Source organism: Atractosteus spatula, chromosome 4, assembly GCF_055471065.1.
Source record: "Atractosteus spatula isolate fAtrSpa1 chromosome 4, fAtrSpa1.hap1, whole genome shotgun sequence".
In the NCBI taxonomy this organism is placed as follows: Eukaryota; Metazoa; Chordata; class Actinopteri; order Semionotiformes; family Lepisosteidae; genus Atractosteus; species Atractosteus spatula.
The window spans coordinates 71988401-72012605 of record NC_142709.1 but is presented as its reverse complement, the minus strand read 5'-3'; the positions used below and the strand labels follow the sequence as shown (position 1 = coordinate 72012605).

Sequence of the window (24205 nt, the reverse complement as noted above, 5' to 3'; positions counted from 1 at the left end):
CCTCACCAGCAAGGAGACACGGTACATATGTCTATAAACACAGACTAGCCCGTATCAAACCGATCAACATCTGCTGATATTCTGTTTTTTATGATTCTTTTTTTCCTCAATTTTTGCTTCTGTGCGTTCATTTCGGACAGGTGGACAGGAGGAATACGTGCTGTCGTATGAATCCGTCGTCCAGCAGGAAGGTGAGGTGTGTGTGTGTGTGTGTTTGCAATTGTGGATGTTGAGATTCCCTCTCACATACAGATTCCCTCACTTATTAGTGAGCTTAGGCATTGAGATAATTCCTATTTGGTGGGGAGCAACACCATGCCCAACACTGAGTGAGCACAAACACAACAGTGTTGGGTCATTTAGCAAGCTGGACATGATGAAGGAACTGATGCAGGGAGCTGAAACTTGCGCCACAGGCGTGGGTGTCGTATGACTGTTCTGCTATACTCAGGGTTTTGTGTGATTGGTTTTAAAAATGCAGGGCTTTTGATTTGATAATGGTCTGCATTTCCAAAGGCTGGAACTGCTGCAGTGAGCCCTGTTAAATGCAACCTTGTGCTCATCTGCAGTTCAGCACAGAGCTTCCACAACACAAACTCAACTGTAATGTTCTCAGATGTAAATATTGTACATATTAAATTGTACAATTTCATCTTTCATCTATGCTTTCATCTATGTGCTGAGAATTTTCAAATACAGGTAAAATCCAAACTGAACCAACTCCTAGTTTTACTGACCTCTGACAGTTCAGTCTGTTGTAAGGAGTGTGTATGAATTCCTCCAGGCATGTCTAGCAATTATGGGTCTGGGGCTCAGTTAACGATAGATGTGTACTCTGCGTTTCTACTCAGCAGTGTGGCTTTTTCAAGACTCAGCCTCCTGCGTCAACAGGTTTTCTCACCTCGTCATATATACTTTATTATAAGAAATTGGTCACTTTCATGGTAGGGCAGTGTGTTTAACCCTCCTGCAATCATCCAGGTTGTTTTCTTTGCTTTTTCTTATTTTGTCTTTTATTTCTAATCTGTTCATCAAATCTTATGTCCTTATTACAAAATAAACTGTGTGGTTTGGTCTGGACAAATGGTGGAAAGGTTGTAGAATAGTTTCTGGTGTTTCTTCTCAGTGAACTACACCCGTCCAGTGATTGTGCTGGGTCCCATGAAAGACAGAATAAATGACGACCTTATCTCTGAGTTCCCTGATAAATTTGGATCCTGCGTCCCACGTGAGTATTAAATATCCCAGCAGTAAGTACTGAGGGGACAGTCTTATCTCCTCTCATAGCATCAAGGAGAAGCAGGGAGGACGTTATTGAGGTCCCAGGTAGTCAGTTGTTGATGATAAAAGGAAAGAGCTTTGTCGTAGGAGTCCGTGCTGTTTACTCTGTCTTTGATAAACTAAATTTGACCTTATCATAATGGGGGACACAGCCCGTACTGAACTCGTGGAGAAAGCTGAATGTTTTATTGCTGCCCAAGTAGGATTTAAAAATCTTTCACCGGGTGTAGACCTGGGGTTAAAATTAAAAGAATTCTATCTTTAAAAACGTGAGGCACTGTAAACTTAAACAATGATGCGTAGGTCTTGAGGCAGCCTCGGCCATGACTCCTGGAGAAAGAGTTAAGAACGGATTGTTACTCAGCTCATCGGTAACCTCACACTTGGCTCCAGGCGGCACTTCCAGCGGGATTCTCTTTACCTTCCAGTTCCCCTCTCGCATCCATCGGCTGCAGAGCCTTCTGTAGTTTAGCAGCTTGGCTCTTTAAATGCCATTCTGGTGCAAATTAACACCGCTGACCCATTCCTCCCCTGTGCTCCGTGCCGCAGACTCGCTTCAATCTGATTCCGGGTGTAATGCTTACAGCTGATTCATCCATAGGCAGTCCAGGCCCTGCTGTCGAGGAGGCAGTACAAGACCATTCAGCTCTCGAGGGATGGGGTTGATCTGTCTGGTTTTTAATCGTTCCTGGCGTCCGGTTTAGAGCTTTCCATCCCAACGAGGATGGAGATATTTACATGCAGGTTGGGAAGCGCTTCACCCACCTGCCTGCCGTGGATCAGGTGGAGAGGTCAAATGACCAGCAGCTGAATTAACCAGGACGTTTAGGGAGGCCGGACTGTACAACCCCAGAGTGGTCTTCAGCCAGGAGGTTAATAGGGGTTAACAGCCCTATTTTGAACAGTCTCTTGACATCTGTCATGACCATGTAATCAGGACCTCAGTTCCACATCTCATCTGAAGGTGGCACCTGATACAGCAGAGTGTTGCTGGTCATACAGGGTCATTGATGGGGAAATTCTAGTCCGGGGGTGGGGGGGAGCACCCCCTACTGATCCACCAACGCCGCCTGTAACAGCGGCAGCCCGGTTCTCTTGAGAGATCTCTCGCCCCGGTCCCTGCCGGGCCCAGCCTTGCCCCAGTCTCCTGCCGCCGCCTTTAACTTGCGCCTGTACCTTTCCCAGACACAACCAGACCAAAGCGCGACTACGAGGTCGACGGGAGGGACTACCACTTCGTGACGTCGCGAGAGCAGATGGAGAAGGACATCCAGGATCACAAGTTCATCGAAGCTGGCCAGTACAACAACCACCTGTACGGCACCAGCGTGCAGTCGGTGCGGGAGGTGGCAGAAAAGGTGGGGGCGGCACCCTGGCAGCCTGTTTACAGAGGCGACAGACGTCTGGCCTCAGTTTGGTCCTTGTGACTCCTGCTGTCGCTGGGGCCTGTTCAGCAGGTGTGGCTGAAACCATGGTGACTGAAACTGCACTGTCATCAGCATCATAAAGCAGCCCGGGGTGCTCACGCAGCTCTGGTCCTCTCAGAAAGACTTGCCTCTCGTTATCTCCCTCCTTAGTAATGCTTCTCCGCCAGGTTCTTCACAGGCCAGGCTGGATAATTGTACATTTTTCCCCGATGATGCGAGTGCTGTTTATGAGTCATAAACTCGTGTGAAACTGGGTTCTGCAGACAAATCAGTTTACCTGCTGCTCGCCCTCGAATAAAGGCAAGTAGAGGAAAAAATAAGCAATAGGGAGTGAATGAGGTGTCGTTTTCTTTTTTTAATCTGTTTTATGTCTTGATGCACGTGTAGCAAAGTGCAGAGGCTGGCAGTATGGGTGGACCTGACTGATGTTTGAAAGCAAATAATCTGAAGTGTTCCTTTCAGCTTCCAGTTAAGAGTTACAATGAGGCAGGAGTTCTGTAGCCAGTGCAGCGTTATGACACCACTGAGCTGTGTTGAGCTGATGACTGTCTCTCCTCCCCCCTTCCGCAGGGCAAGCACTGCATCCTGGATGTGTCTGGCAATGCCATCAAGAGGCTGCAGATTGCACAGTTGTATCCAATTGCTGTTTTCATTAAACCAAAATCGGTGGAAAATATAATGTGAGTAAAGATGAACAACGTGGGTTTTTCACGCTTTTCTTTGCAGAGTTTTGAGTTTGCTGCTTCTAGATCGTGTGCTAATCCCTAATATTTTGGTATCTGCGAACTTTACTAGTATATTAATTATTGTAATTATTACTAGCAATTAATTGTTGCATAATCTAGGTCACTGGTATAAAACATAAACAAAACAGCAGAAGGCCTAATACACATCCCAGTGGTACTTCACTAAATCCACACATGCGTTACCTTGCGTGTCTAAGGTTTGCAATTTAGTGCATATTCATGAGCTCATTAAACTCATGTCTGCTTGCTGCCCAGATGTGAGGCTGCAAGTGTCCTTCGGCGATTGGGCAGTTATTTTTACTGTTTTGTAGTAAGCCCAGCCAAGCCTGTTGGTTGAGGACTGGCGAGATTAGACCCGAGGTGTTGGGGGTGGGGGTGCTGTCTGCATCTGATTGGCCCTTGCGGGGAGGGGGGGGCCGTGTTTGACTCCGCCTCTGTGTCCCCGCCCCCAGGGAGATGAACAAGAGGCTGACGGAGGAGCAGGGCCGCAAGACCTTCGACAGAGCCACCAAGCTGGAGCAGGAGTTCACCGAGCACTTCACGGGTGTGTGCGCCGCGCCGCGCCGCGCCGCCTGCAGTGTACCCTGCCTGTGAAACCCAGGAGACCTGCCCCCTCACTGGGGCACTGGCTTGGACACGTCCAGCTCCCTAAACTCAGACGAAGGGGAGTTTGAGCTTCAGGTGTTCTTTTGCTAGTGGCATTGAAGGGACCTCCCTGATGCACTGTGCGTCAGCAGAACTGTTAATAGCACAGTAATCGTTTGAACAGTCAGTGTTCCCCCGAGCTCTGCGAATACCGGGTCTCCTTGCTTTGGTCTTGTCATTCTGCAGTTGCTCCTCTCTAACCAGTGTTAGTGTTTTAAATCAATTCAGAATACTGTATTCATCCCCCAGATGGGGGGCAGTTTCAGCAGCAAGCGGAGCAATAAACAACACAATCCAAATAAAACTGGTACAAAAAACATGGTGTTGCAACGTTTCTAAGAAACACAAACCAGCAAAGGGTCCCTAAATGATTATGAAAGGAACAGAGTACATGTGCGTTATAAGGACTCTGTGCAATGCTGCAAAATAAAATAATCAGTTCATTAGGTATTAAAGTACAAGCACACTTGCACAGGGGCTCTATCCTATAGAGATCATAGTGATAAAACGTTCTCTACATTCATTGCGGATGAGCCTGATGGCCTCTGGAACAAAGCTGAATATTTGGCTGTTTGTGGACGGCGAAAATGACTCCCTAAAGGCAACAGGTCAAGAGCCTGATGAAGGATATGAGAGGGGTCTTCAGAGAAGGCTCAGGCCTTCCTCGGGGTCTGCAGGGCATACAGCTGTGCTGGGGGTCTGGAAGGTCCACCAGTGGTTTCAGAGCTTGAGCGCATGAAGCGTGATCACTGCTGTAGTCAGCCAGGTGTCAGCAAGGCGCGGGTTCATCGGGCAGTAGGGGGCGCTCTGCAGTAGGAAGCACGGCGCTGGAGTGTGCGTGCCCTAGAAGTGCTGAATCTGTGAGAAGCCGAAGTGCTGGCGTGCGTTTCCCTCCGTGTGATCGAGGTCTCTTGTTTTTCAGCTATCGTGCAAGGGGACACTCTGGAGGAGATCTACAACCAGGTTAAACAAATCATCGAGGAACAGTCGGGGTCCTTCATCTGGGTACCAGCCAAGGAAAAATTATGAAGAAGCTGAAATTTTATCTCCAGTTTTTTCCTTTCGTTTTTTTTTTTGTTAACCAACCTGGCCTGCTGCGCTTGACGGCTTTTCTCCTTGTTCTTCGGAAGCCTCCCCCCCCACCCGCGTGTGTCATTGGGGTCATGACCCCCGTTGCCTCCTGGTTTCCCCTCGGAGCCCCGTTCTCCCATCAGGACTGTGGAGAGCTTCTGGGATGGGTCAGCAGCTTGGGGCGGACAAGCCCCCACCAGCTACAAAACAAGGGGATCTCATGGTACAGTTCCTTAATGTTTAAGGGAGGTGACAGTCTGCAAAATGTTTAGAGATGCATTATATATATAATTATTTTCTTTGTTTTTTTTTCCCATTAATAAAAGGAAGGAAATGCAGTCTCATTTATTGGGTCATAAAGAAAAAGCAAGCAATCACTTTGCACGGTATAGCTTTAACAGCATGCTTCTGTTTGTTTTTTTGTTGTTCATAGTAGATCTTAGTTCCTGTGATCTAATTTCTGCAGGATCATCATTAATCAAAGCTTTTATTTTTTTTTCCATCTGACCTTATTGTATTTAAATTCATAACCTCTTCGATAGGCCATGCTCTAGGGGGGCCCTTCGGTTTTTGTCGGTACAACTGCACAAAGAAGAGAAGCTGCGTGTTGGCTCTGTGTGAGGATGTCTGAGTGGGTTCTGCTTACACTTACGGGTGTCTGATCATTTACAAACTCTGCTTTTGTCTCGCTGATCTCTGATGGTAGTTTAAATCATGTATAGGTGCTCGAGAGAGAGTTCTAACAGAACAAGGAACAGCTGATTGTAATTGGTCACTTTTTTTAAAGGAAGGCACGGTGTCCATAAAATAGAAGAGGCTAAATGCCGATGCAAAAAGAATTTATTGTACACTGAGATTTTAACAGATGTTTAACCCTCGGTAAACTGCCTATTTTGTTATAATAAAAGACTTATATTGAACTTTACTTAAACACTATAACTATGGGAATTATTTTCTTTACATTGTTAAACATATATAAATATATATTTTCCTTTACTTTTACCACCAACTCCTTTGTCGTTTCATTTCCTTTTTATGCCTAAATGTCGAGGAAAAACCATTCTGAGAAATCTGCTGCAGGGGTGTGGTGGTGGGGCAGAACTGTTTGGTGCAACGCAATCGCGGATTAAAGGAAACCACAGCAGCTCGGTCTCCTCTCTCTCCCCTCCATGTGACTTCTGTGTGAGGTTTTTCATGTGATGTGCATGGTTTTTAAGCAATAGTCTTTATTTAAAAAAATGAAGAAAAATGAGAAAAAAAATATCCAACTTATTTCTGTATGTTTTCACCTGGGATTGCAAATGTCATATCTTCTAATGTAGCTCCGCATCGGGATGTACAGGCTTCTTGTGTGGAAAGATTATATAATTATATTTTAACAAGTCAGAATATGTTGTTCTTTAATATAAAAAGCCTTTAATCCTAACACCATAGGAGCATTGCCTGATTAACCTTTTGCTCATTTTCACGTTCTACGGAGACGATTGTTTTATATAAGACGGCTTATTGACAACTTTCATTACAGCTTTCTAAGTCATTCTGGGACTGGAATATGTAAATAACTGCCAACCTTATTCATTCCATTTGTCAAAAAGAGGAGATCGGCTAATAAACTCTGTCATACAACTTACTCCAGTGTGAATCTTCCTTCAGGGAATTTGGACTGAATTGTCTGGTGGAGGGGTGGACAGGAGTGGGTGGTGGGGGGGGGATTCAATTCTCCAGTTTGGTTAAGTGGTCTGGTGCTGACAACTGTTTGATTCAAAGTCTGATGACGTTTTTTTTTTACTGGACCTCAGGCCTGCTGGAAAATCAAGAAACATTCTGAATTTCATGCTCCTAGAGAAGGATCCAAGCGCTGTCATTGCTTGTGTAGCCAGCAGCTCTATCACCCTGCGGCTCACAGCTGGCAGCTCACTGCAGCTCAGCAGTGTGAGCCTGGGCAGTACCTGGATGAGAGACTTCCTGGGAAAGCTGAGGCTGCTGCTAGAAGAGATGTTAGTGGGACCGATAGGGGGTGCTCACCCTGCGGTCTGTGGGTCCTCATGCCCCAGTGTAGTGACTACTGTAAAAAAAGGTGCCGTCCTTCTGATGAGACATAAAGGTGAGGTCCTGACTCTCTATGGTCATTAAAAATCCCGGGGCGTTTCTTGAAAAGAGTAGGGGTGTTACCCCTGGTGTCCTGGCCAAATTTCCCCCTGGCCTTTACCAATCATGGCCTCCTAATGATCCCCATCTCTGAACTGGCTTCATCACTCTGCTCTCCTCCCCACTGAGAGCTGGTGTGTGGGGGGGTGGACTAGCTGCCGTCGCGTCATCCAGGTACGCATTGGTGGTGAAGGGGGGGAGTACGAATTAACTGTGAAGTACTTTGAGTGTCCAGATGAGAGCTGTAGAAGTGTAAGCAAATACTGTATAATGTAGCGGTTTCTCAAAGCCCTAGAGAAGCTCGCTGCTTCGCTCCCTGATGACCTTCCCGACGTCCTCCTGCTCGTACAGTACAGCGCGGCACGCTGTCGGCGATACCCTGTACTCCATCTCGGCAAGTTCACAGTTTCGCCTTGAATGCTGTGTCAAAGTTTTCCCTTTTTTCCCTACAGTCTTAAAACCACTTGGGTTCAGGCAGTTAAGCTGCACACTGTGCCGGGAGTAACGGCCTCGACGCGGCACGAACGCGCTCACTCTCTGGGAGCAAGTCGCCTCGTTTCCTTGTGTTTCTCTTTCTAAACGCCAATGCTTTAAACGACTCGGTTTTCGACAAGGGAGAGATTTTGTTTTCGGTTATGAAGATTTCGGTTATTATTTCTGGTTTAGGCCAAGTCCAGGATTTTCTGTTATTAAACCAGCCAAACGCACCGTCGGTCCAAGAGCGAAAGTCCTAACAAGTTTAATGTTTAAAATTGTAGCATGAGCTACTGGTGTATCCAATTCATTCTCCCTGGAGAGCCGTTTCCCCTTCTAACAGGGCCACCTCCTCCGATACAAACCCAGCACAGCAGCTAATCGAATGATTTCAGCGCTTTGAGAGGCAGGCAGGCGGTTTCCAGGTGAGCGCGGACATTCCGAGGAACTCTCCCGGGGGAATTTTACAGCAGGGGCAAGTAATTAATCCACTGGATGGCGCATCGCAACACGGGCCACAGAGCCGTCTGAGGGGCTCTCGCCTGCTCAGCTGACAGGCTCGTCCTCTGCCTGTTAAAAAATGTGAAATGCTTTGCCCGACAAGGGCTGTCCTCCGTGCTTTTCCTTACACAACACTGAGTGAGCGCTAGGGGGCATTGCCGAGCCGTACATGTTATACCGCTGCGGTCAGACGCGGTTTGAAGTTCATCAGTGTGTGGTTCTGAGTGGTTTTTTTTTTTTGTTCCATCCCAGGTGTCAAATGGTCTTGAGAAAACCATCACAAGGTGACCAAATTTCACTCCTCAGCCCTCCTGTCGTACGTCTCATTGATCCTGACTACCCAAGAGCCCCGGGATTCAGGAAAGCTACCAACCGAACCCCCCCCCCGACTGGAGAATAAACAGAACAAGCACCTGCGCAGGTGTTACAGTGTCACAGGGGGACCAATCGATACCAGAGGTCCGATAGATCAGCGAGCAGAAAGCGCGCCTTGGGGCACTGTGATGACCTCGAACACTCCAGTTCGGTTAAGTGGCCTGGCGCAGCGCAAGCCCATGAGTGCTACTACTGTTTCAGATTATGGTCTGTGTACATCAAAACTTGTTTTGTTTGTTTGTTGTTTGTTTTTATTTATTTGGTCACTTTGATGCGGCCCCTTCGGAGTTTTCCGACGAGACGACAATTCTTTAACGTGCTGCTGCTTTGCAGCTGAAAGCATTTAGAAACCGGAGTGACAAGGATGCACTGGTCGTGTTCCTGCGCGGCGGGATCGAGCTGATCCCGTTTCAGAACAGCTCACCTGCTCAGATGACGCGCGTTGCCTTAAACCACACTACAGTCATATCAACTGTGTTTCTGTATCTACTTGTTTTATGTCCCGGTGCCCCTGTAAAATATGAGCTCCCTCTAGCTCAACACCGAGCAGTTTCCAAAACCTAATTTTACTGGACAGGGTGTGAAGCGAATACGGTAACATATTAACGTGCTCTGTTCGTGTCTTGTAAAAAGACATCAAATTCCCATCCAGTACAGAAAAAAAGATGCCATTTTTAACAGCACGGCCTTTTAGCCTCTGCGCTCTTAATTCGTCTCCATCGTTGCTGAAAATTTCAATGACACGGAGTTATTGAAAATACGTGCAGAGCTACACATGAAGTCTGTGTGCTTTGCAAGTTTGTCGACTCTTAAAATGATGGCAAATATATGCAAGGAGTAACTATATATATAGATACAGACCATCTATGCAAGGGGTCACTTCGAGAATTGCAGAGTTGTATCTCATGCAACGCTGCTGTATCTTCTACGGTACATCAAACGCATCGCATTGAAAGCACTGTTCCTTCTAATCTGAGGACAGCGTCACGATTCCCCGTTTGCGAGTCTGCTCATCTTCCCGTACGACGACGGAAGAAAGATGAACTACCATCAGTGAAAACTCAGGCCAACCCTAACCTACACAAAGAGCAGTGACGGCTCACCAGAAATTAGGGTATGATCTAACCAGGAGGTTGATCCTCTGAAGAAAACGAAGCTTTAATGAATGCTGAGTTCTCTTGTAATTATATGACCAATAAAACCCTAGAATTTCACTAATGCGATGCAAAAGACTGTCGGCAAGAGATCCCAGCCTTTCAGCGCCAGTTTGATACACAGCAACCAAACCGGCCACTTAACTATTTCGACACTTGCTCACCAGTTATCCAAACGTGCCCTGTCTAGGATTAGTTAGGGCAGGAAAGTTTGAACAGAGGATCGACCATCAAATTAAGCTTCCCGAACCCCCAACACAGAACCCCACTACTGATTAACGTCCAGTCTCCAAGATCACGGTTAACACTCATCAGAAAACATTTTGTCCAGTGAAGACCGAGAACTTCGTCTCGATACTAATTAAAATGTGTACTTAATACATTGAAACATGTAAAGATATATCTAAACTTGTATTGTCGCCTCTGGGGATAGACGTGGCCATCTCGATCACTTCTAAAACAACGTGGTTCTGGACAGGCGCGTTTCACTGTGATTCTGAGCTAGTTAAGTCAAAAGGTCTCAAACGGTATCACGACTTGTACCAATCAAACGGAAACGTGTAATGAATAGCAAAAATAAGTGAAACGCGGAGTCAAAAAGGGAAAATCACGATTGAAAGCGCCGTTCGTTTTAATGTGAGGATGGCGTCGTCATTTACCATTTGCGAGACTATTCAGCTTGTAGCGGGGGCATTTCTGATCGGGTTCCTTATCCGCTCCCCATAGACCAGCACACTTTCTTGTGAGTAGGAAAGACGGGACAGAAATATAGAGTAAACAGGTTTGAGCGGGTCACGCACTTTAACTTTCTAGCCGAGCTTTCACCAGCTGCCCTGGGTACTGTGTGGGTTTACCGGGATCAGAGACGGATAGAGCCAACCCAACAGAGACAGACTGGGGGGGATTTTGATGAGACATTTGGCAGCACTATACGCGTTTATTGTGAGCTTGAACTTATAATTATAATCGCTAAAACAGACGAGATACACAGGGCCTTATTAAGTAATTGTTTTCACGTCGTCTTATGCGTGGCAGTTTCTAAAAACAGTATTTTACATCGTTCAATAGAGGAATGTCGTATGTGATACATGCAGCAAAATTGTACTGAAAGGTTAGATTTCGTGAAATAACAGGAATGTTTGCAGAGAATTATTAGATTTTCAAAAGATGGTACCATAAGCTGATTTTGAACTGCAATCGTTATTAGTCTTATTTCAGAAGTAGTTATAGGCTGACAGGTTGGTGTATATTGTAGGTTACAGCACAGACACAGAGGGAGATGAGAGATTGGTAGAAATAGCTACTACAGTTGGTAATTGTTGCATTGCTGTCTTCTGTTAAGCAGGTGATTAAATATGTTACATGAAATAATTTGAGTGTGTTGTAAATTAAAAACCAGACACACAAATACAAGCCCTGCTTTCTCCTGGTCATGAAGACCATATCATGTATTTTTCCCGAAGAACATGGTTCTCTAAGTGTCCGCCTCTGGAAGAGTCGATCTCCATCATAAAGCACAGAGCAGAGATCGTAAACACTCTGGGGTTTTTCATTTTCAGAGTCTCCATGAACTGAAGATCTGTAGGTATTTTACGGCATTAACCGAGTGAAAATTCAAAGTGTCACGGAGGAAGAAAAACCTAGCGAACTACCTCAGAATGCGTGGGTGGAAACACACCGAGGATGTGGGGCTATGACTGCAAATACTGCAAAGTACTTTCTGTTGCTTGACTGTTGCCGTGTCCTTCATGCCTCGGCAATTATTTTAATCTTCCCTTTTGGTCCTTCTGTTTGGCTGCCCTGTTCCACTGTGCAGCCGGCACACCTGGATGTCTCGTTGGGCCGAAGGCCGCATAAAGCCGTCTGTGTTGGGGTTTCTGGACAGACTCCAGCTCCTCCGACTTGCGGTTTTACGGTGGGGGTGTGTCCGGACTTACTGCCTCCGTGCAGAATTCAGCAGGAACAGGCAGTTGCGCAGGAGGAAAACCGTGGCAGGACCATCATAAAACTTTATGAATATTGTGCTGAAAATGCGGAATCGCTCTTTGCGGACTAGTGGAGTTCGCACTTTTGAACCCGGGAGCCTCTGGGCGCAGTAAGGCGGTGTAACTCGAGAGGATAAAAGCCGCTGCCAGCTCTGCGCTCATCCATCGCCATGAACGCTTGGACGACGATTTGCTGGGGTCTCTTCACCCTCCAGGCCGGTGAGATTTCGCAGCAGTTCTCTGTGGCCGAGCAACAGACAAGAACCCAGGCGTTCAGGAGGATAAATTGCAAAATGAGTCTTTTAGGGAGTTTTAGAATATCCTGTGGGCGGGGATCGGGGGGTGTAGTGGTGTTTGTTTAAACACAGTTGTTAAATAAACGCTGGATGTAAATTCGTCGCATTAGACTGCCGTGGTCTGTGATGATAAGTGCTTTATTTCTGGGGGATCTGAAAGTCGGTGTCTCACGGCGGGTACTGGCGCACATTGGAGAGATGTGTCGTTGTTTGTTGTCAGCGCCCAACGGCTGATTTCAAAGTAAAATAACATAATTTACACAAAACAAACACCAATTCTTGTTTTTAGGCAAGGTTTGAAAAATCTTTTTTGTCTGTTGACCTTGTTCCATTGGTATTTACACAGCTGGGCGGTGTAAAAACACATCTGCTGTTCAGAATGAAAACCCTTTTCTATGGAATCATTTCTGATGTGAATATAAAAGTGCAAAGAATGTTGTTGTTGTGTCCCCCCCCCCCCCCGTGCTCAGTTGTAGGCCTGAGTACCGTGCGGTGGTGCACAGTGTCGGACCCGGAGCGCAGGAAGTGCGAGGACCTGTCCAAGGCCTTCAGGGAAGGCGGGGTCCGGCCGGAGGTGCGATGCGTTCCCGGCGCCTCGGCCCTGGACTGCGCCGCCAAAGTGTCGGTACGTGGAGCCAGACCCCCCGTTTGAGTTTACTGCTTCCATCGCACGCGTCCCGAAACACCTGGTATCCTGAATCCGGATTCGCTCTTTTGTTTTTTGTTTTTTAGATGAAATAATCAGTTTAAAGGTACTTTGAGAAGCTACCGAACCCGGGAATTTGCACAGAACTGTGTGCAAAGACCAGTACGATTATGTCTTTGCCTTCTGTCAGAAGGTTCTGATTCAGACTGTTTATATTTAACTTTCTATTAACTACTGTCTTTCCTCCATAGCAGTTTAAATAAGTGACGATTAACATAGATATATAGATATGCATAGTTCCTGGATGTACTATGTGTGCTGTATGTGTGGCCTCATGCATCTCAAGATATTAAAAACACCCAATAAAACCTGTTCTTTTATTAAGAGTTTTCCGAAATCGGACATGATGAAGGGTGTCTTCAATGAGAGTAGGGGTGGTGTTATCCCATGTGTCCAAATACAGTCTGGCCTCCATATGGTTCACCCCTGTCTGTGCGGCGCAGTGAGTTTTCTCATCTCCTCCTCCTGCCAGCTGGGCAGCCCTGTGCCTCTCTGCTGGGCGGGTGAAGTGGGTCCAGTCCTGAACAGCACGTGATGTGTTTCAGGATCCTTTAGGATAAAAAATGCTACATGGACGAAAATATAGATGAGGAGGAGGAGGATTATTATTAATATTATTGTTGTTGTTGTTGTTGTTAGTGGGTAGTACTTTACACTGTGGCCTTCCTTTCCTCAGGGCAATCAAGCAGATGCCGTGACCCTGAGTGGCAAAGATGTCTATGAAGCCGGGAAGCAGTACAAGTTCAAAACCGCCGTGGCAGAGACATACGGAGAAGGTAACTTGTGAAGCCCTCCGACGTGGCGTCGGCTCGCCCCGTTCGCCGCCTCCCCCGCCAAACTGCACGCGCGTGGATGCAAGGCAGGAACCTGTTGCCCTGGCGACCGCGGCGCCTGGTCCCCCGGTTCTGTCCCAGCGGGGCGCGGGGCGGGGGCCTGGAGGGGCTGCCGTGCGGCCAGAGGCTGAGTAACGACCTGTGCTCTCCTGCAGAGGAGGGGACCACCTACTACGCCGTGGCAGTGGTGTGGCGAAACAGCACCGGCATCAACATCGACAGCCTGGCGGGGAGGAGGTCCTGCCACACGGGCCTGGGCCGCACGGCGGGCTGGAACATGCCCCTGGGCCTGCTGATCCACAGCGGCCGCATGTCCGTCATGGGCTGCGACATCAAGAGAGGTAGAGCGGGTGTTACGTTGCCTAGTTCTGGACCCTGTGCACCAGGCCCGGTCCTCCTCTGTCAGCGGACGGGTGTAACGAGAGCCGGTCCAGGCTCCCGTGAAGCGTAGTTCAGGACCCTGTACAGACGGTATGATCCGGAAGTGAGTGGAGAAGGACGACGGGGAGGAGACGACGAGGGTCAGGAGGGGGTGACAGACAGGGGGGCGTGACGACGGTGAGCTGGTGCTCGGGGGGCGTGGCCAGGGCGAACAAGTCCAAGGAGGCCAGGGGGGAAATCCGGGGTGAAGTCCAAAAGTCCAAAACCGGGTGTCCAACCGAGATGGGACAAAACAGAGTTGAAAACTGGAATGGGACCCGGTACAGGGACAGGGAAATAAAACCGGGATGACAAGGCCAGGCGCTCCGAGCCCAGGACTCAGCTTGTCAGGACACTGATAGGAGGCCTGTGCCCTCAAGCCGCGGGCGTAGGGCAACTTGGTGGTAGGCGGGCCTCCGGGCGTCTGTCTTCCACTGCAGAGCCAGGAGTAGCGAGAGCCAGGAGGGGCAGGACTGGGGGCAGGTGCACGTAGTTAGCAAAATAAGAAAGAGCCGGAGCGCCCTTAAGAGGAGGGATTACGATCGTGACAGCAGGCGCCTCCGAGCTACTGCAGACCCCCTGTTCCTCAGGGGAGCCCCACCTGCCTTCGGTCCCCCTGCGTGTGTGATAGCGAGCCCATGAGCGCTGATCTGGGGTCTGGGGTATAACTAGCTTCAGGCAAACTCTGCAGAATGTTATTATTGCAATTGAGCATTAACAGAAAGGGGTTTCAGTACGTGCCAGTGCACAAGGTCTTTGTTCTGCCCAGCAGTACACTACGCTGCCTGGCTCAGTGCAGGAGCGGGTCGGCAGTACTGGAGGTCTGTTCGTTGTGCAGCATGTCAGCAAACCACCGCCTCTGATCATAGAGCTGTCTTACCCTTCTCATGATTCTCACTTTATACTTAGCCCCCAAACCACATTGTGGCAGAAATGTCAGTTTGAAGGGGAAAGAAGAAGCAGAGGTTTGTCTGCTGTATCACTTGTACTCATTCCTTCTGTGACCCTCTTCAGGAGTCAGCGAGTTCTTCTCAGCTAGCTGCGTCCCTGGTGCCAACGGCTATGGAGACCCTCCAAGACTGTGCCAGCTGTGCGTTGGAGACATCTCTGGCAATTTCAAATGTGAGAGTAATGAAAAAGAGAGATACTACAGTTACGCTGGCGCATTCAGGTGAGGAGACCCAGATGTGCTTCTCTCTCTTTGAAAGTTATTTTTGCTTTGCGATTGAAAGTGACCTGCAGTGCCTGTTAAGCCCACGACGGTATGCGCTGAGACTCCTGAAAACCGAAACCTTGACTCTTCCCGGGAGTGTCCCGCAGTAATCGGAAGCAGAGCGAGCTTGCTCCTCGGTCTGTCTCGTGCTCTCTCACCCGGGTCTGTCCTCCTCTGTGAGCGCAGGTGTCTGGCAGAGGGTACTGGGGAGGTTGCCTTTGTGAAGCACAGCACGGTCCAGGAGAACACAGACGGTAAGCCTGCTGCAGCTCCCTGCTTCAGTCTGTCCTCACCTCCCCAGCCAGGGGCTGACGAGCGGCGTCTCTCACCGGCTCTGTTCCAGGCAGGAATCCTGATCCCTGGGCTCAGGCCCTGAAGTCAGCCAGCTTCCAGCTTCTGTGCCGTGACGGGTCGCTGGCAGAGGTCAGGGACTACCGGCGGTGCCACCTGGTCAGAGTCCCGGCCAAGGCCGTCATCACCCGAGCAGACACGAGCAGCGCCGAGCTGCACCGCATGCTGGAGGAGGGGCGGGTGAGTCAGGGCTGGCTAGCTCACGAGAGACGAGAGCAGTGTCTTGTTCAGTGGTCATTGGTCAGTGGTCAGCTGTGGCGGACAGGGAGGAAAAGGCGAGGTACATCGCTGGCACAGGTGCACATGCTCCATGTTTTTGAGGTACCTGCTGCCGATGTTTTGCAGAAGTGATTGATGAAACTTATTTCTTGCAGAAGCGCTGACAAGGAAGACGGAATTTCCTAGGTGGTTTAAAAACAAGACAAAAGAACGATGGGACTTAAAAAATGAAATAGATGTTATATTCACGCTTGTGTGTAAATCCAGATCAGAGTGCAGAGCTTATGCAAACGTGAGTTTTGTGAGGAGAGGATAACAATTCTCATGTGACCTTTGGAGGCGAGAAAAAGCTGGCTGTTTCTGAATGAACATTTCCAGGTTTCATGAAAGCATTCCACTCAATAGAAAATGAAATGAATGAAACTGACTCTCCTCTTGTTTCCACAGAACAAATTCCAGATGTTTCAGTCAAGCTCCTATGGAGGCACAAATCTAATGTTTAGTGATGCCACGAAGCAGTTCCTACTGGCGGAGAATGAAAACTACCAAGACTGGCTGGGACAGGGGTACATTAATGCTCTGAAGGGGATGGACTGCACAAAGGACAGTAAGGAACTACTGCATACACTGCAGCCATTTATTATAAATTCCATCCTGTTAAACTAATTATAGAAACTGGGCAGAGTTAAGCTGTTTGTGCACAATCGTGTGCAGATAGTGAAAATGGTTTGAGGAGCATCTTCTCTTCTTGAGCGTAGAACACTTTGAGCTAAATAAAAGGGTAGAATTCAAGTTACAAACAGATTGTAACAGAGAGACAATATTACTCCTGCCAGCCTTGAATGATCATTAGGAGGATCTGCAGGTGCACTGCAATCTTCTTGAAATCCATATCTACCTGTGCCTCAGTGCCAGAGTGAGCAGCACGTGAAATGCATGGTCCAGGTCTTTGGTGAAGGGTCAGACTGAGACACAGCGCCACAGGTGTCATGATTCTATGCCTGTTTTGTCCTCAGGTGTCCCCAAGAACCTGCGCTGGTGTGTCCTGTCTCATCCAGAGATGACTAAATGTGCACAAATGGCTGTCAGCTTTCAGAAAAGAGGCCTGACACCTACGATACAGTGCGTCTCTGGGGACTCTTATGAAGACTGCATTGTGAAGATTAAAGTAAGGACAGGCGCTGCATAGTTCACTCACACAGCTTCGTACATACAGACGCCCCAGAGCCTTCTGCTGGGTGGCTGGTATGGCTTGGTTTGGCGGTCTGCGAGATGAAAGCGTGCTGGTTGTTGTTTGGTAGTGGAGAGAAGAATGGTACCGTTTTCCACGTCAGGTGCTGACCCCCTCAGTGCTGGAACCTGGGAGTCTTGCATGCTGACACGCTAATCTTCTCTTTCAGAACAATGATGCTGACGCAATCACCCTGGACGGCGGCTTTATTTACAAGGCCGGCAAAGACCATGGGCTGGTGCCGGCTGTGGGAGAGAGCTACACCGGTGAGATCTGTGTGGAAACCCCGCTGTCCTCAGAGCCCTTTTCACTGCAGCACTAGGCTTCTGTCTCCCAGTGGCTGAACAGGCCCTTGCAGTTCTGATTGAAAAGCCCTGCTTAAGTTAAACTGATTTTTTATTCCATATTTTCGGTAAAAAAAAAATATTTTGGGGATGCACTTTGTCATGGAGGCGTAGGGTAGGATGGGCAGGCTGTCTGTTGAACTTCAGATTTCTAATTTGATCATGCTTGTTCATGGCTGCAGACCCCCGTCCCTCCCTCTTCTCCTGAGTGTACAGGAATTTTCCAGTATTACAGTACGAGTGAAGATCCAAACAAGGTAAAGTTAGATCCTGACTCACGCTGGCCACATGCCCTCAGGTCGGGTTAATTTGGTTTCAAAAATAAAAGTTGTTATGGGGACGGAAATTCGTGGTTCTCCATTCAAGTTCACTTCAACAGGTCGCCCACGGCCGCCATTAACTGTACAGTCTACCAGCCCTTTGCTCCTGAGATCATTTGTTTTGGTTGATCAAAAAAGAAATAATTATCCGCATCAGTACCTCTTTTTAGTTTGTTTTTGTAATGTTTATGAATATTGTGGAAACCATGTCATGGAAAAATAATCTGTGGCTCATCCAGATTACAATGATCCTGGAGCAGCAGAAATGCTTTTGAGTCATCTTTTTTTCTGCTTCAAAATGCCTCTTCTGCTAATCACACAGCCACTGCGTTTGTGTCTTTAAAGTTTTATTTCCCTTGTACCTGTTATACCACATGAATGAAGAAACACTAAGACGAGTCAAAATTAAATGGAACAATTATTTCAACAGAAAGAAAGGAAACTGGAATTAAGTATTCCTTTATTTGGGAAAAGTGGGAAACTTTTTCAGAAACACCACTCCAAGACAAGAGCCAGAAAGTCCTATTATTCTGTAATTGCTTTTTCACTTCAGGTCCCGGGTTCAAGCCTATAGGCCTGTCAGGCCGGGATAACGCAGTTTTCCCTGCTCGAGGCTGAGAAGAGTCAGCTCTTTTAGCCTGTCAGTGTGAACTGAATTCTGCATCAAGTCTGTGCTGCATGGTCTGTCCACTTCGCTCTTTCCCCCAGACGAAGAGCAGTCGAGCTGCCTGCAGGTCCCAGTGCACAGGCAGGAGTGAAGCACAGAGCTGGTAAAGCACAGACCACTAGACTTAAGAACACCTTCTGCCCTCGGACAGAGTACATCATTACCATTTAAGTGCACGATGCCTCAGACTCACCACAGCTCTGGGCTCTGCAGGGGTTGGTTGGGCCCTTGTTTTGTGCTGCCCCTTGCATGACGTCGGCTGTGACTGTCATTATTTACTATTGGCTGTTTTGTAAAGTACTGCGCACGTTGTGTGGTGTTGTCTGTTGCACAGTGCTGTGCACATCCCGAGAGAACAGCGCGAGTAAGTATCCCAGTGAAATCGCACGTATGGCCGGTACACTCCTCTCTCTCTCTCTCTCCGCCGTGTGGTTGCAGACGATACCCAGGGCAGCTCCTACTACGCAGTGGCAGTGGTCAAGAGGTCCAGCCTGGACGCCTTTAACTTCAACGAGCTGAAGGGCAGGAGGAGCTGCCACACGGGATACGGGAGGACCGCAGGCTGGAACGTCCCAGTCGGAGTCCTCATGGAGAAAGGGATGATCCGGCCGCAGGGCTGCCAGTTCGCCCAAGGTAACAGGCCTGTCTGCGCCCGCACACGGAAGAACCTGGGGTTCCTCTGAACGAAAAAAAAGAAAACAAGCTCTGTGCTTAAAAGAGTCACGTCACGCGAGGGCAGGGACGGGGCAGGGAGCTGACCGATGGGAAGCCTGAGGCAGTAAACCCCCTGGCTGTAGAGCATGAACACAGCAGGCACCCCTGGGCGTCTTTGAGTCTCTTTTGGAAACCCACGAACTCCTCTGGGATTTGCTGCCTGACCCCCCCCCAGCACAGACAGTAATCCACGCGTGTGCCCTCTCCCTCTCAGCTGCGGGCGAGTTCTTCCGTTCCAGCTGTGTTCCCGGAGCCAATCAGCCCGGCTACCCTCCCAGCCTGTGCCAGCTGTGCGTCGGGGACGTCTCCGGGCAAAATAAATGTGATCGCAGCGACCTGGAGCGTTACTATGGATACAGCGGGGCCTTCAGGTAGGCACCGAATGCATCAGCTGAATTGAGTGAATGAATTCACCTTTATTGTCCCTAGGGGAATTTGTCTTTCCCATCAAGAGCTCATAAGCATATAACATACATGACAATAATACAGTATAACCAACAATGAAACACCATAGTACAATAAAACACTCAGCAAGAAAGAAGAGCCAGCACAGTCCTGGGATGAACACTCTGATTCACACAGCTGTACTTCATGTGTACTTTGTGTTCATTTTCATGAATTAAATAAGATCAACACCTTTTGATCACCACTGGAAACACCAGTGCCAATAATTGACAATTATTACTCAGCACGTACCAGAAATCTGGACCCATGGGGAAAATTAATGTACTCTTCATTCATTTATTGTATAATTGATTGCTGTTAAAACATACATATTAATTCCTGTACAAATGTTTTTCTTGAACTTTTGTTAAGATGGAAACTCTTTCCCAATGATCTCTTTCTCTGCTGCAGTGCTGTTTGATTTTGGGCTGTTGACCACTCATCTCAGGTGTCTCACAGGGAGATGTTCAGTGGGGCTAGGTCCTCTGGATTGAGACTTCTGATTCAGCCTCTGTATTTGTCATTTGAGGAATGAACTGCCGTGGTGCAAGGTCTCATCCTGTCTTGCAAGGAAGGATGAGCTTTAGAAACACGTCACAGGAAACCTAAAATGGGTCAGGAGGGTGTGGAAGTGTCTGTGCTGAACCCGAGCGTGGGATTGTTCTGGGACAAGCGTGTGAGATCGGTGGTGTGCTTTGCTGCTGCCGATGCTGTCTTCGTGCCAGCGAGTGTGAGAGTTCATTCTCAGCAGACAGGTTTCATGAATGCTTTGCCCCCACCAGGGCCCCTGCAGTCATGCCGCCGCCGTTATAGACGTCCCAAAGTGCCTCCTTGGTTCTGTTGCAGGTGTTTATCAGAAAACGCTGGAGAGGTGGCCTTCGTGAAGCACACCACGGTCTTCGACAACACTGACGGTATGTCCCAGCGAATCAGACCACGCATGGATGTGTCTCAAACAACGCCATCAGTCATTAGGAATGACTAAATAATCCTTTCCCAGCATTCCCGTGGGGTCCCGCGTGTCCCAGCCCAAACCATGAGCGCTGACACATGTGCCCGCGGTTCGCAGCTGCTGCGAACGCCTCTAGAAAGACACCTGCGTGCAACACTGCTGCACATTGGTACCACAGTGCACAGCGGTCCAGGCAGTGCAGCTCTGTGAAAGTAGGACAACTAGTGCAGTAAATGAAACACAGGCTTTCCAGATCGAGAGCCGTCCACCAGAGTCCCTGGTCTCCATCAAGTCGGCCAAACGAGCCTCTTGTGCCCCTCCTGTCCGGCAGGTCATAACACCGATCTCTGGGCCGTCAACCTGCAGTCGAGGGACTTCCAGCTGCTGTGTCCCAACGGGGCTCGCGCGGAGGTCTCGCAGTACGCGCGCTGTAACCTGGCTCGCGTGCCTGCCCACGCCGTCATGGTGCGCCCCGACACGGACGCCAACGCGGTGTACGGACTCCTCGACAGAGCCCAGGTGAGACGCTGCTGCCCGGAGCCCCCCTCCCTCCGCCGATCCCGAGCTCCCGGCCCTGTGAACCAGCTGAGCTTCGTCGCGCCCAGGGCTGGGCGAGCCGTGGTTTTAGTCATCGTGCAGGAAGGGCCACGTCTCCAGTTCTGCACGTCTGAGTCTGTCTGGAGTGAATCCGCCTCCTGCTGACGGGACTGACCGGCAAGGTTCTGTGCAGATCGTGTTCCGTTAACGATCAGCCTTTCACCTGCAGGTCATCTTTGGGGATGACAACAATCCGAACGGATTCAAGATGTTCGATTCCTCTGCCTTTGGAGGTACGGATCTGATTTTCAAGGATTCCACAGTCCGTCTGATAGGAGTCGGAGAGAAAAGGACCTATACGGACTGGCTGGGCCAGAGCTACATGGATGCCATGAATGTGATGGAGTGCAGCTCTGCAGGTATGAACGATCCGATGCGGTATTGTGTTGCTGTGCTGCCAGTGCTTGCCTTGGCCTGCATCTGTACGAAGGCCGAAGTTCTTTCATGTGCTCGATTGATTGAGCAAGAACAGGAGAGGAAGATGAGTTGCGTGGTTTCCAGTCGCCCTGTAATTTTTATGTCTCAGCCTGGAATATAATTTCCTTTTTTTAATGCATGGAATTAGAATCATTTTTACAACCATGTTCAAAGCTCTGCAGTCGATGAGAGAAGCTTTACTGGAAGGGTAGTAAATTGAGGCTTTTCTCTGGCCGAAGCCCGGCAAATGACCAGGTTGGAACATGGAGCTGTTCGTGGGCTCTAACCCCTCTCTGTTTGTTTGCCAGGAGCGCTCTCCTCAGTGTCCATGGTGCTTGTAGTGGGACTCGGCTTCCTCTTGATCATCTTCAACATATAAACCTACTTTCCTGGGAAGACAGCGACAAAGAAACAACGTCTCACTGATTCTTGGACATTTTTTTAGAATCGGTATTCAGTGATTCAGATTGAAAAATAGAACCCTAAAATCCCTGCAAATTTACTATGTGCCAAATGTTTTTTTTCTCTCAATTTGTAGCTCGGCTGGACACTCCACCCCCAGTCTGAATCGTCTCTTGAACGTTTAAATCCAGGGGTTCTCATGCCTCAGGTGTGTTGATCACCCTGAGGGAAGGAGGTGGCAGGTATTGGGAAAGAGGGTCTGTCCACAATCATTAATCCCCCTCCTACCTCTCCAGTCCTTCCACAGTGCCACAGGAAGCTCCAGGCAGGCAGGTCCCATGCTGGTGCATGTTACCTGGCTGTGTTCCTTAGTATCTGAAGGCAGTTGCCATATCAGTGCATATGCTTTGCCTGTTACATCTGGAGCCTCTTTGTCAAGCTCCTGCAGACTTATATCATATCTTACAGATGTGGAGTCATATTTAAAAACTTTGTCCTTTGTTGTCTAAAGGCAGTTGCCATATCAGTGCATATGCATTGCCTGTTACATAACCTTATCTTCTTGGGGTGCTCTCTGTGTCTTGGAATGTGCTGGGACCTGCACTTTTCTGTCTCGGCTTGATAAGCTAACGCCAAGCCAGCAACAAAGCAACAGGGCCATGCTGCTTAAATTCACACTCGTTTCTTTCTGCAGACACAGGCAGTAGGGCGACAGCCTGCGCTGTTTTCTGCATTCACCTGCCGTGTCAGTGTGTTCCCCTCAAACCTCAGAAAGAATGCTGTTAAACACACGCTTAATGGCAACAGTGATTTGCACAGTGCAGAACTAAGATTAAACTAATTTAGACCTGGGTGGCTGGAATGTGGAGTGTACATTCCTATGAGCAGAGCAGCTGAGGAAGACTTTGCTTATTGTTTTGGGAGATCACAGACGTGAGGCGGAAAATGTCTCTCTTAGCTGAATCTAAGGTTAATGGAAAAATATATCAAATGTGATTTACTTAGTTGCCTATTTCTACAAAGCAGAATCACAGCTGCCCTGTGAACTAATACCTGAAGGTCAGATTGATAGGAATTCTGTATCTCTACCTTCACAGCTATGAGAGAACATATCAGCTGTGACCTGACCTGTGTAGCATGACACAGCATCCATTACTCCATACCTACTGCTTGATTGAGACCGCTGGTAACTTTGGGAAGAATACGCCAGTTTAAAAAGTAGTACTTTGCATGTTTCTCTGTCAGGAAATCATTTCAGCTGGCATCACCTTAAAAACCCATGTGTTTTAATTTCTGAAAAGATCAAGGACATTGAAAGTCCGAGTTCTCATTTGCCTCTGTCTGCTGCACAATGCCTTCATATTTATTCTGGGCTTTTACTGACCAAGTCTGTACTATAATCAGGTGTAGTATTCCCTCTAGGCTGCATTCTTGTCCTTACAGTATGGCATTTCTTTCCAAAATGTTTTCTACTGAGTTTCTGTGTGTATTATTGAACAAAGATTTATTTTTATAAGGTGTTCAGATACCATATCAGTGTATATGTACTGACTCCCTGTTCTTTGAATATTATTGCTTGCTTCAAAGGTCATATTGATTTCTTCAATGAAATATTGTATTGTAACTAATATTTAGTTGCCAGGCCAGTGCGTCTGCATAAGTATGGGTACATAAAGCTTTGATTAAAAACCACACTATGATTCATAAATAAACTGAGACATCATTCACCCGAGTGCAGTCGTGAAATCTTTTCCAGGCGGATGTTACTTTGAACCCAATAACGTGAAAGCTTACCTCAGATAAAACAGAACAGATAAGATAAAACAGGATACAAAGGTGTTTGCACTTCCTAGACAATAATAATGTGAGCCACTGTAGCCCTGGAAGCCTGAAGATCACTAAATGATGATTAGGTGAAATTTAACAACATACTGCAGTCACGAGTGTACAGGAGCTGACAGCGCTTTTCCCTCGTGTTCTCAAGGGTTGTGATGGCAAAAACAAATAGAAGCTGCACCAGAAAAATATAATAAGTGACGAAGCCAACAGAGATTTAGCACAGAGGTTCTACACATGAATAAAGCCAACATTTTATAAAGAAGAGAGAAGAGTATACATGCATTTACAATAGTAAAAGTTTTGGTTAGGACTGAAGCAACTAATCTACCGAAAGTAATAGTAATAAACTTTATTTTATATAGCACCTTCAAAGGTGGCTTCTCAAAGCGCTTTACAGAACTTCGGTACTGTTTCGGCCTCGGTATTGCCTGTC

General features: G+C 48.0%; 2 protein-coding genes across 23 annotated transcripts in view; both read left to right on the top strand.

The window, feature by feature from the left end:
* Positions 1–6800, top strand: part of LOC148837180 (disks large homolog 1) — a 174601-nt gene extending 167801 nt beyond the window's left edge. For 16 of the 22 annotated variants that reach the window (XM_088915107.1, XM_088915103.1, XM_088915102.1 and 13 more), the window contains 6 exons: positions 141–191; positions 1127–1228; positions 2467–2639; positions 3279–3388; positions 3907–3998; positions 5022–6800. In XM_088915107.1, the coding sequence (XP_088771233.1) occupies positions 141–191; positions 1127–1228; positions 2467–2639; positions 3279–3388; positions 3907–3998; positions 5022–5128 (635 nt within the window). In that variant the 3' untranslated portion in view covers positions 5129–6800. The remainder of the gene's footprint in view (positions 1–140; positions 192–1126; positions 1229–2466; positions 2640–3278; positions 3389–3906; positions 3999–5021) is intronic. The other 6 variants (XM_088915117.1, XM_088915119.1, XM_088915115.1 and 3 more) reach the window with 2 other exon arrangements.
* A 4951-nt stretch (positions 6801–11751) lies between these two features.
* meltf (melanotransferrin) lies at positions 11752–23656 on the top strand. The gene is made up of 16 exons (XM_088915120.1): positions 11752–12026; positions 12574–12728; positions 13486–13585; positions 13798–13983; positions 15077–15233; positions 15462–15529; positions 15619–15806; positions 16293–16452; positions 16862–17013; positions 17246–17342; positions 18846–19040; positions 19336–19492; positions 20412–20479; positions 20849–21036; positions 21284–21473; positions 21840–23656. Exons 1-16 carry the CDS (start codon positions 11978–11980, stop codon positions 21908–21910), a joined length of 2181 nt encoding a protein of 726 aa, XP_088771246.1. The 5' UTR covers positions 11752–11977; the 3' UTR covers positions 21911–23656.
* The last annotated feature ends 549 nt before the right edge of the window (positions 23657–24205 follow it).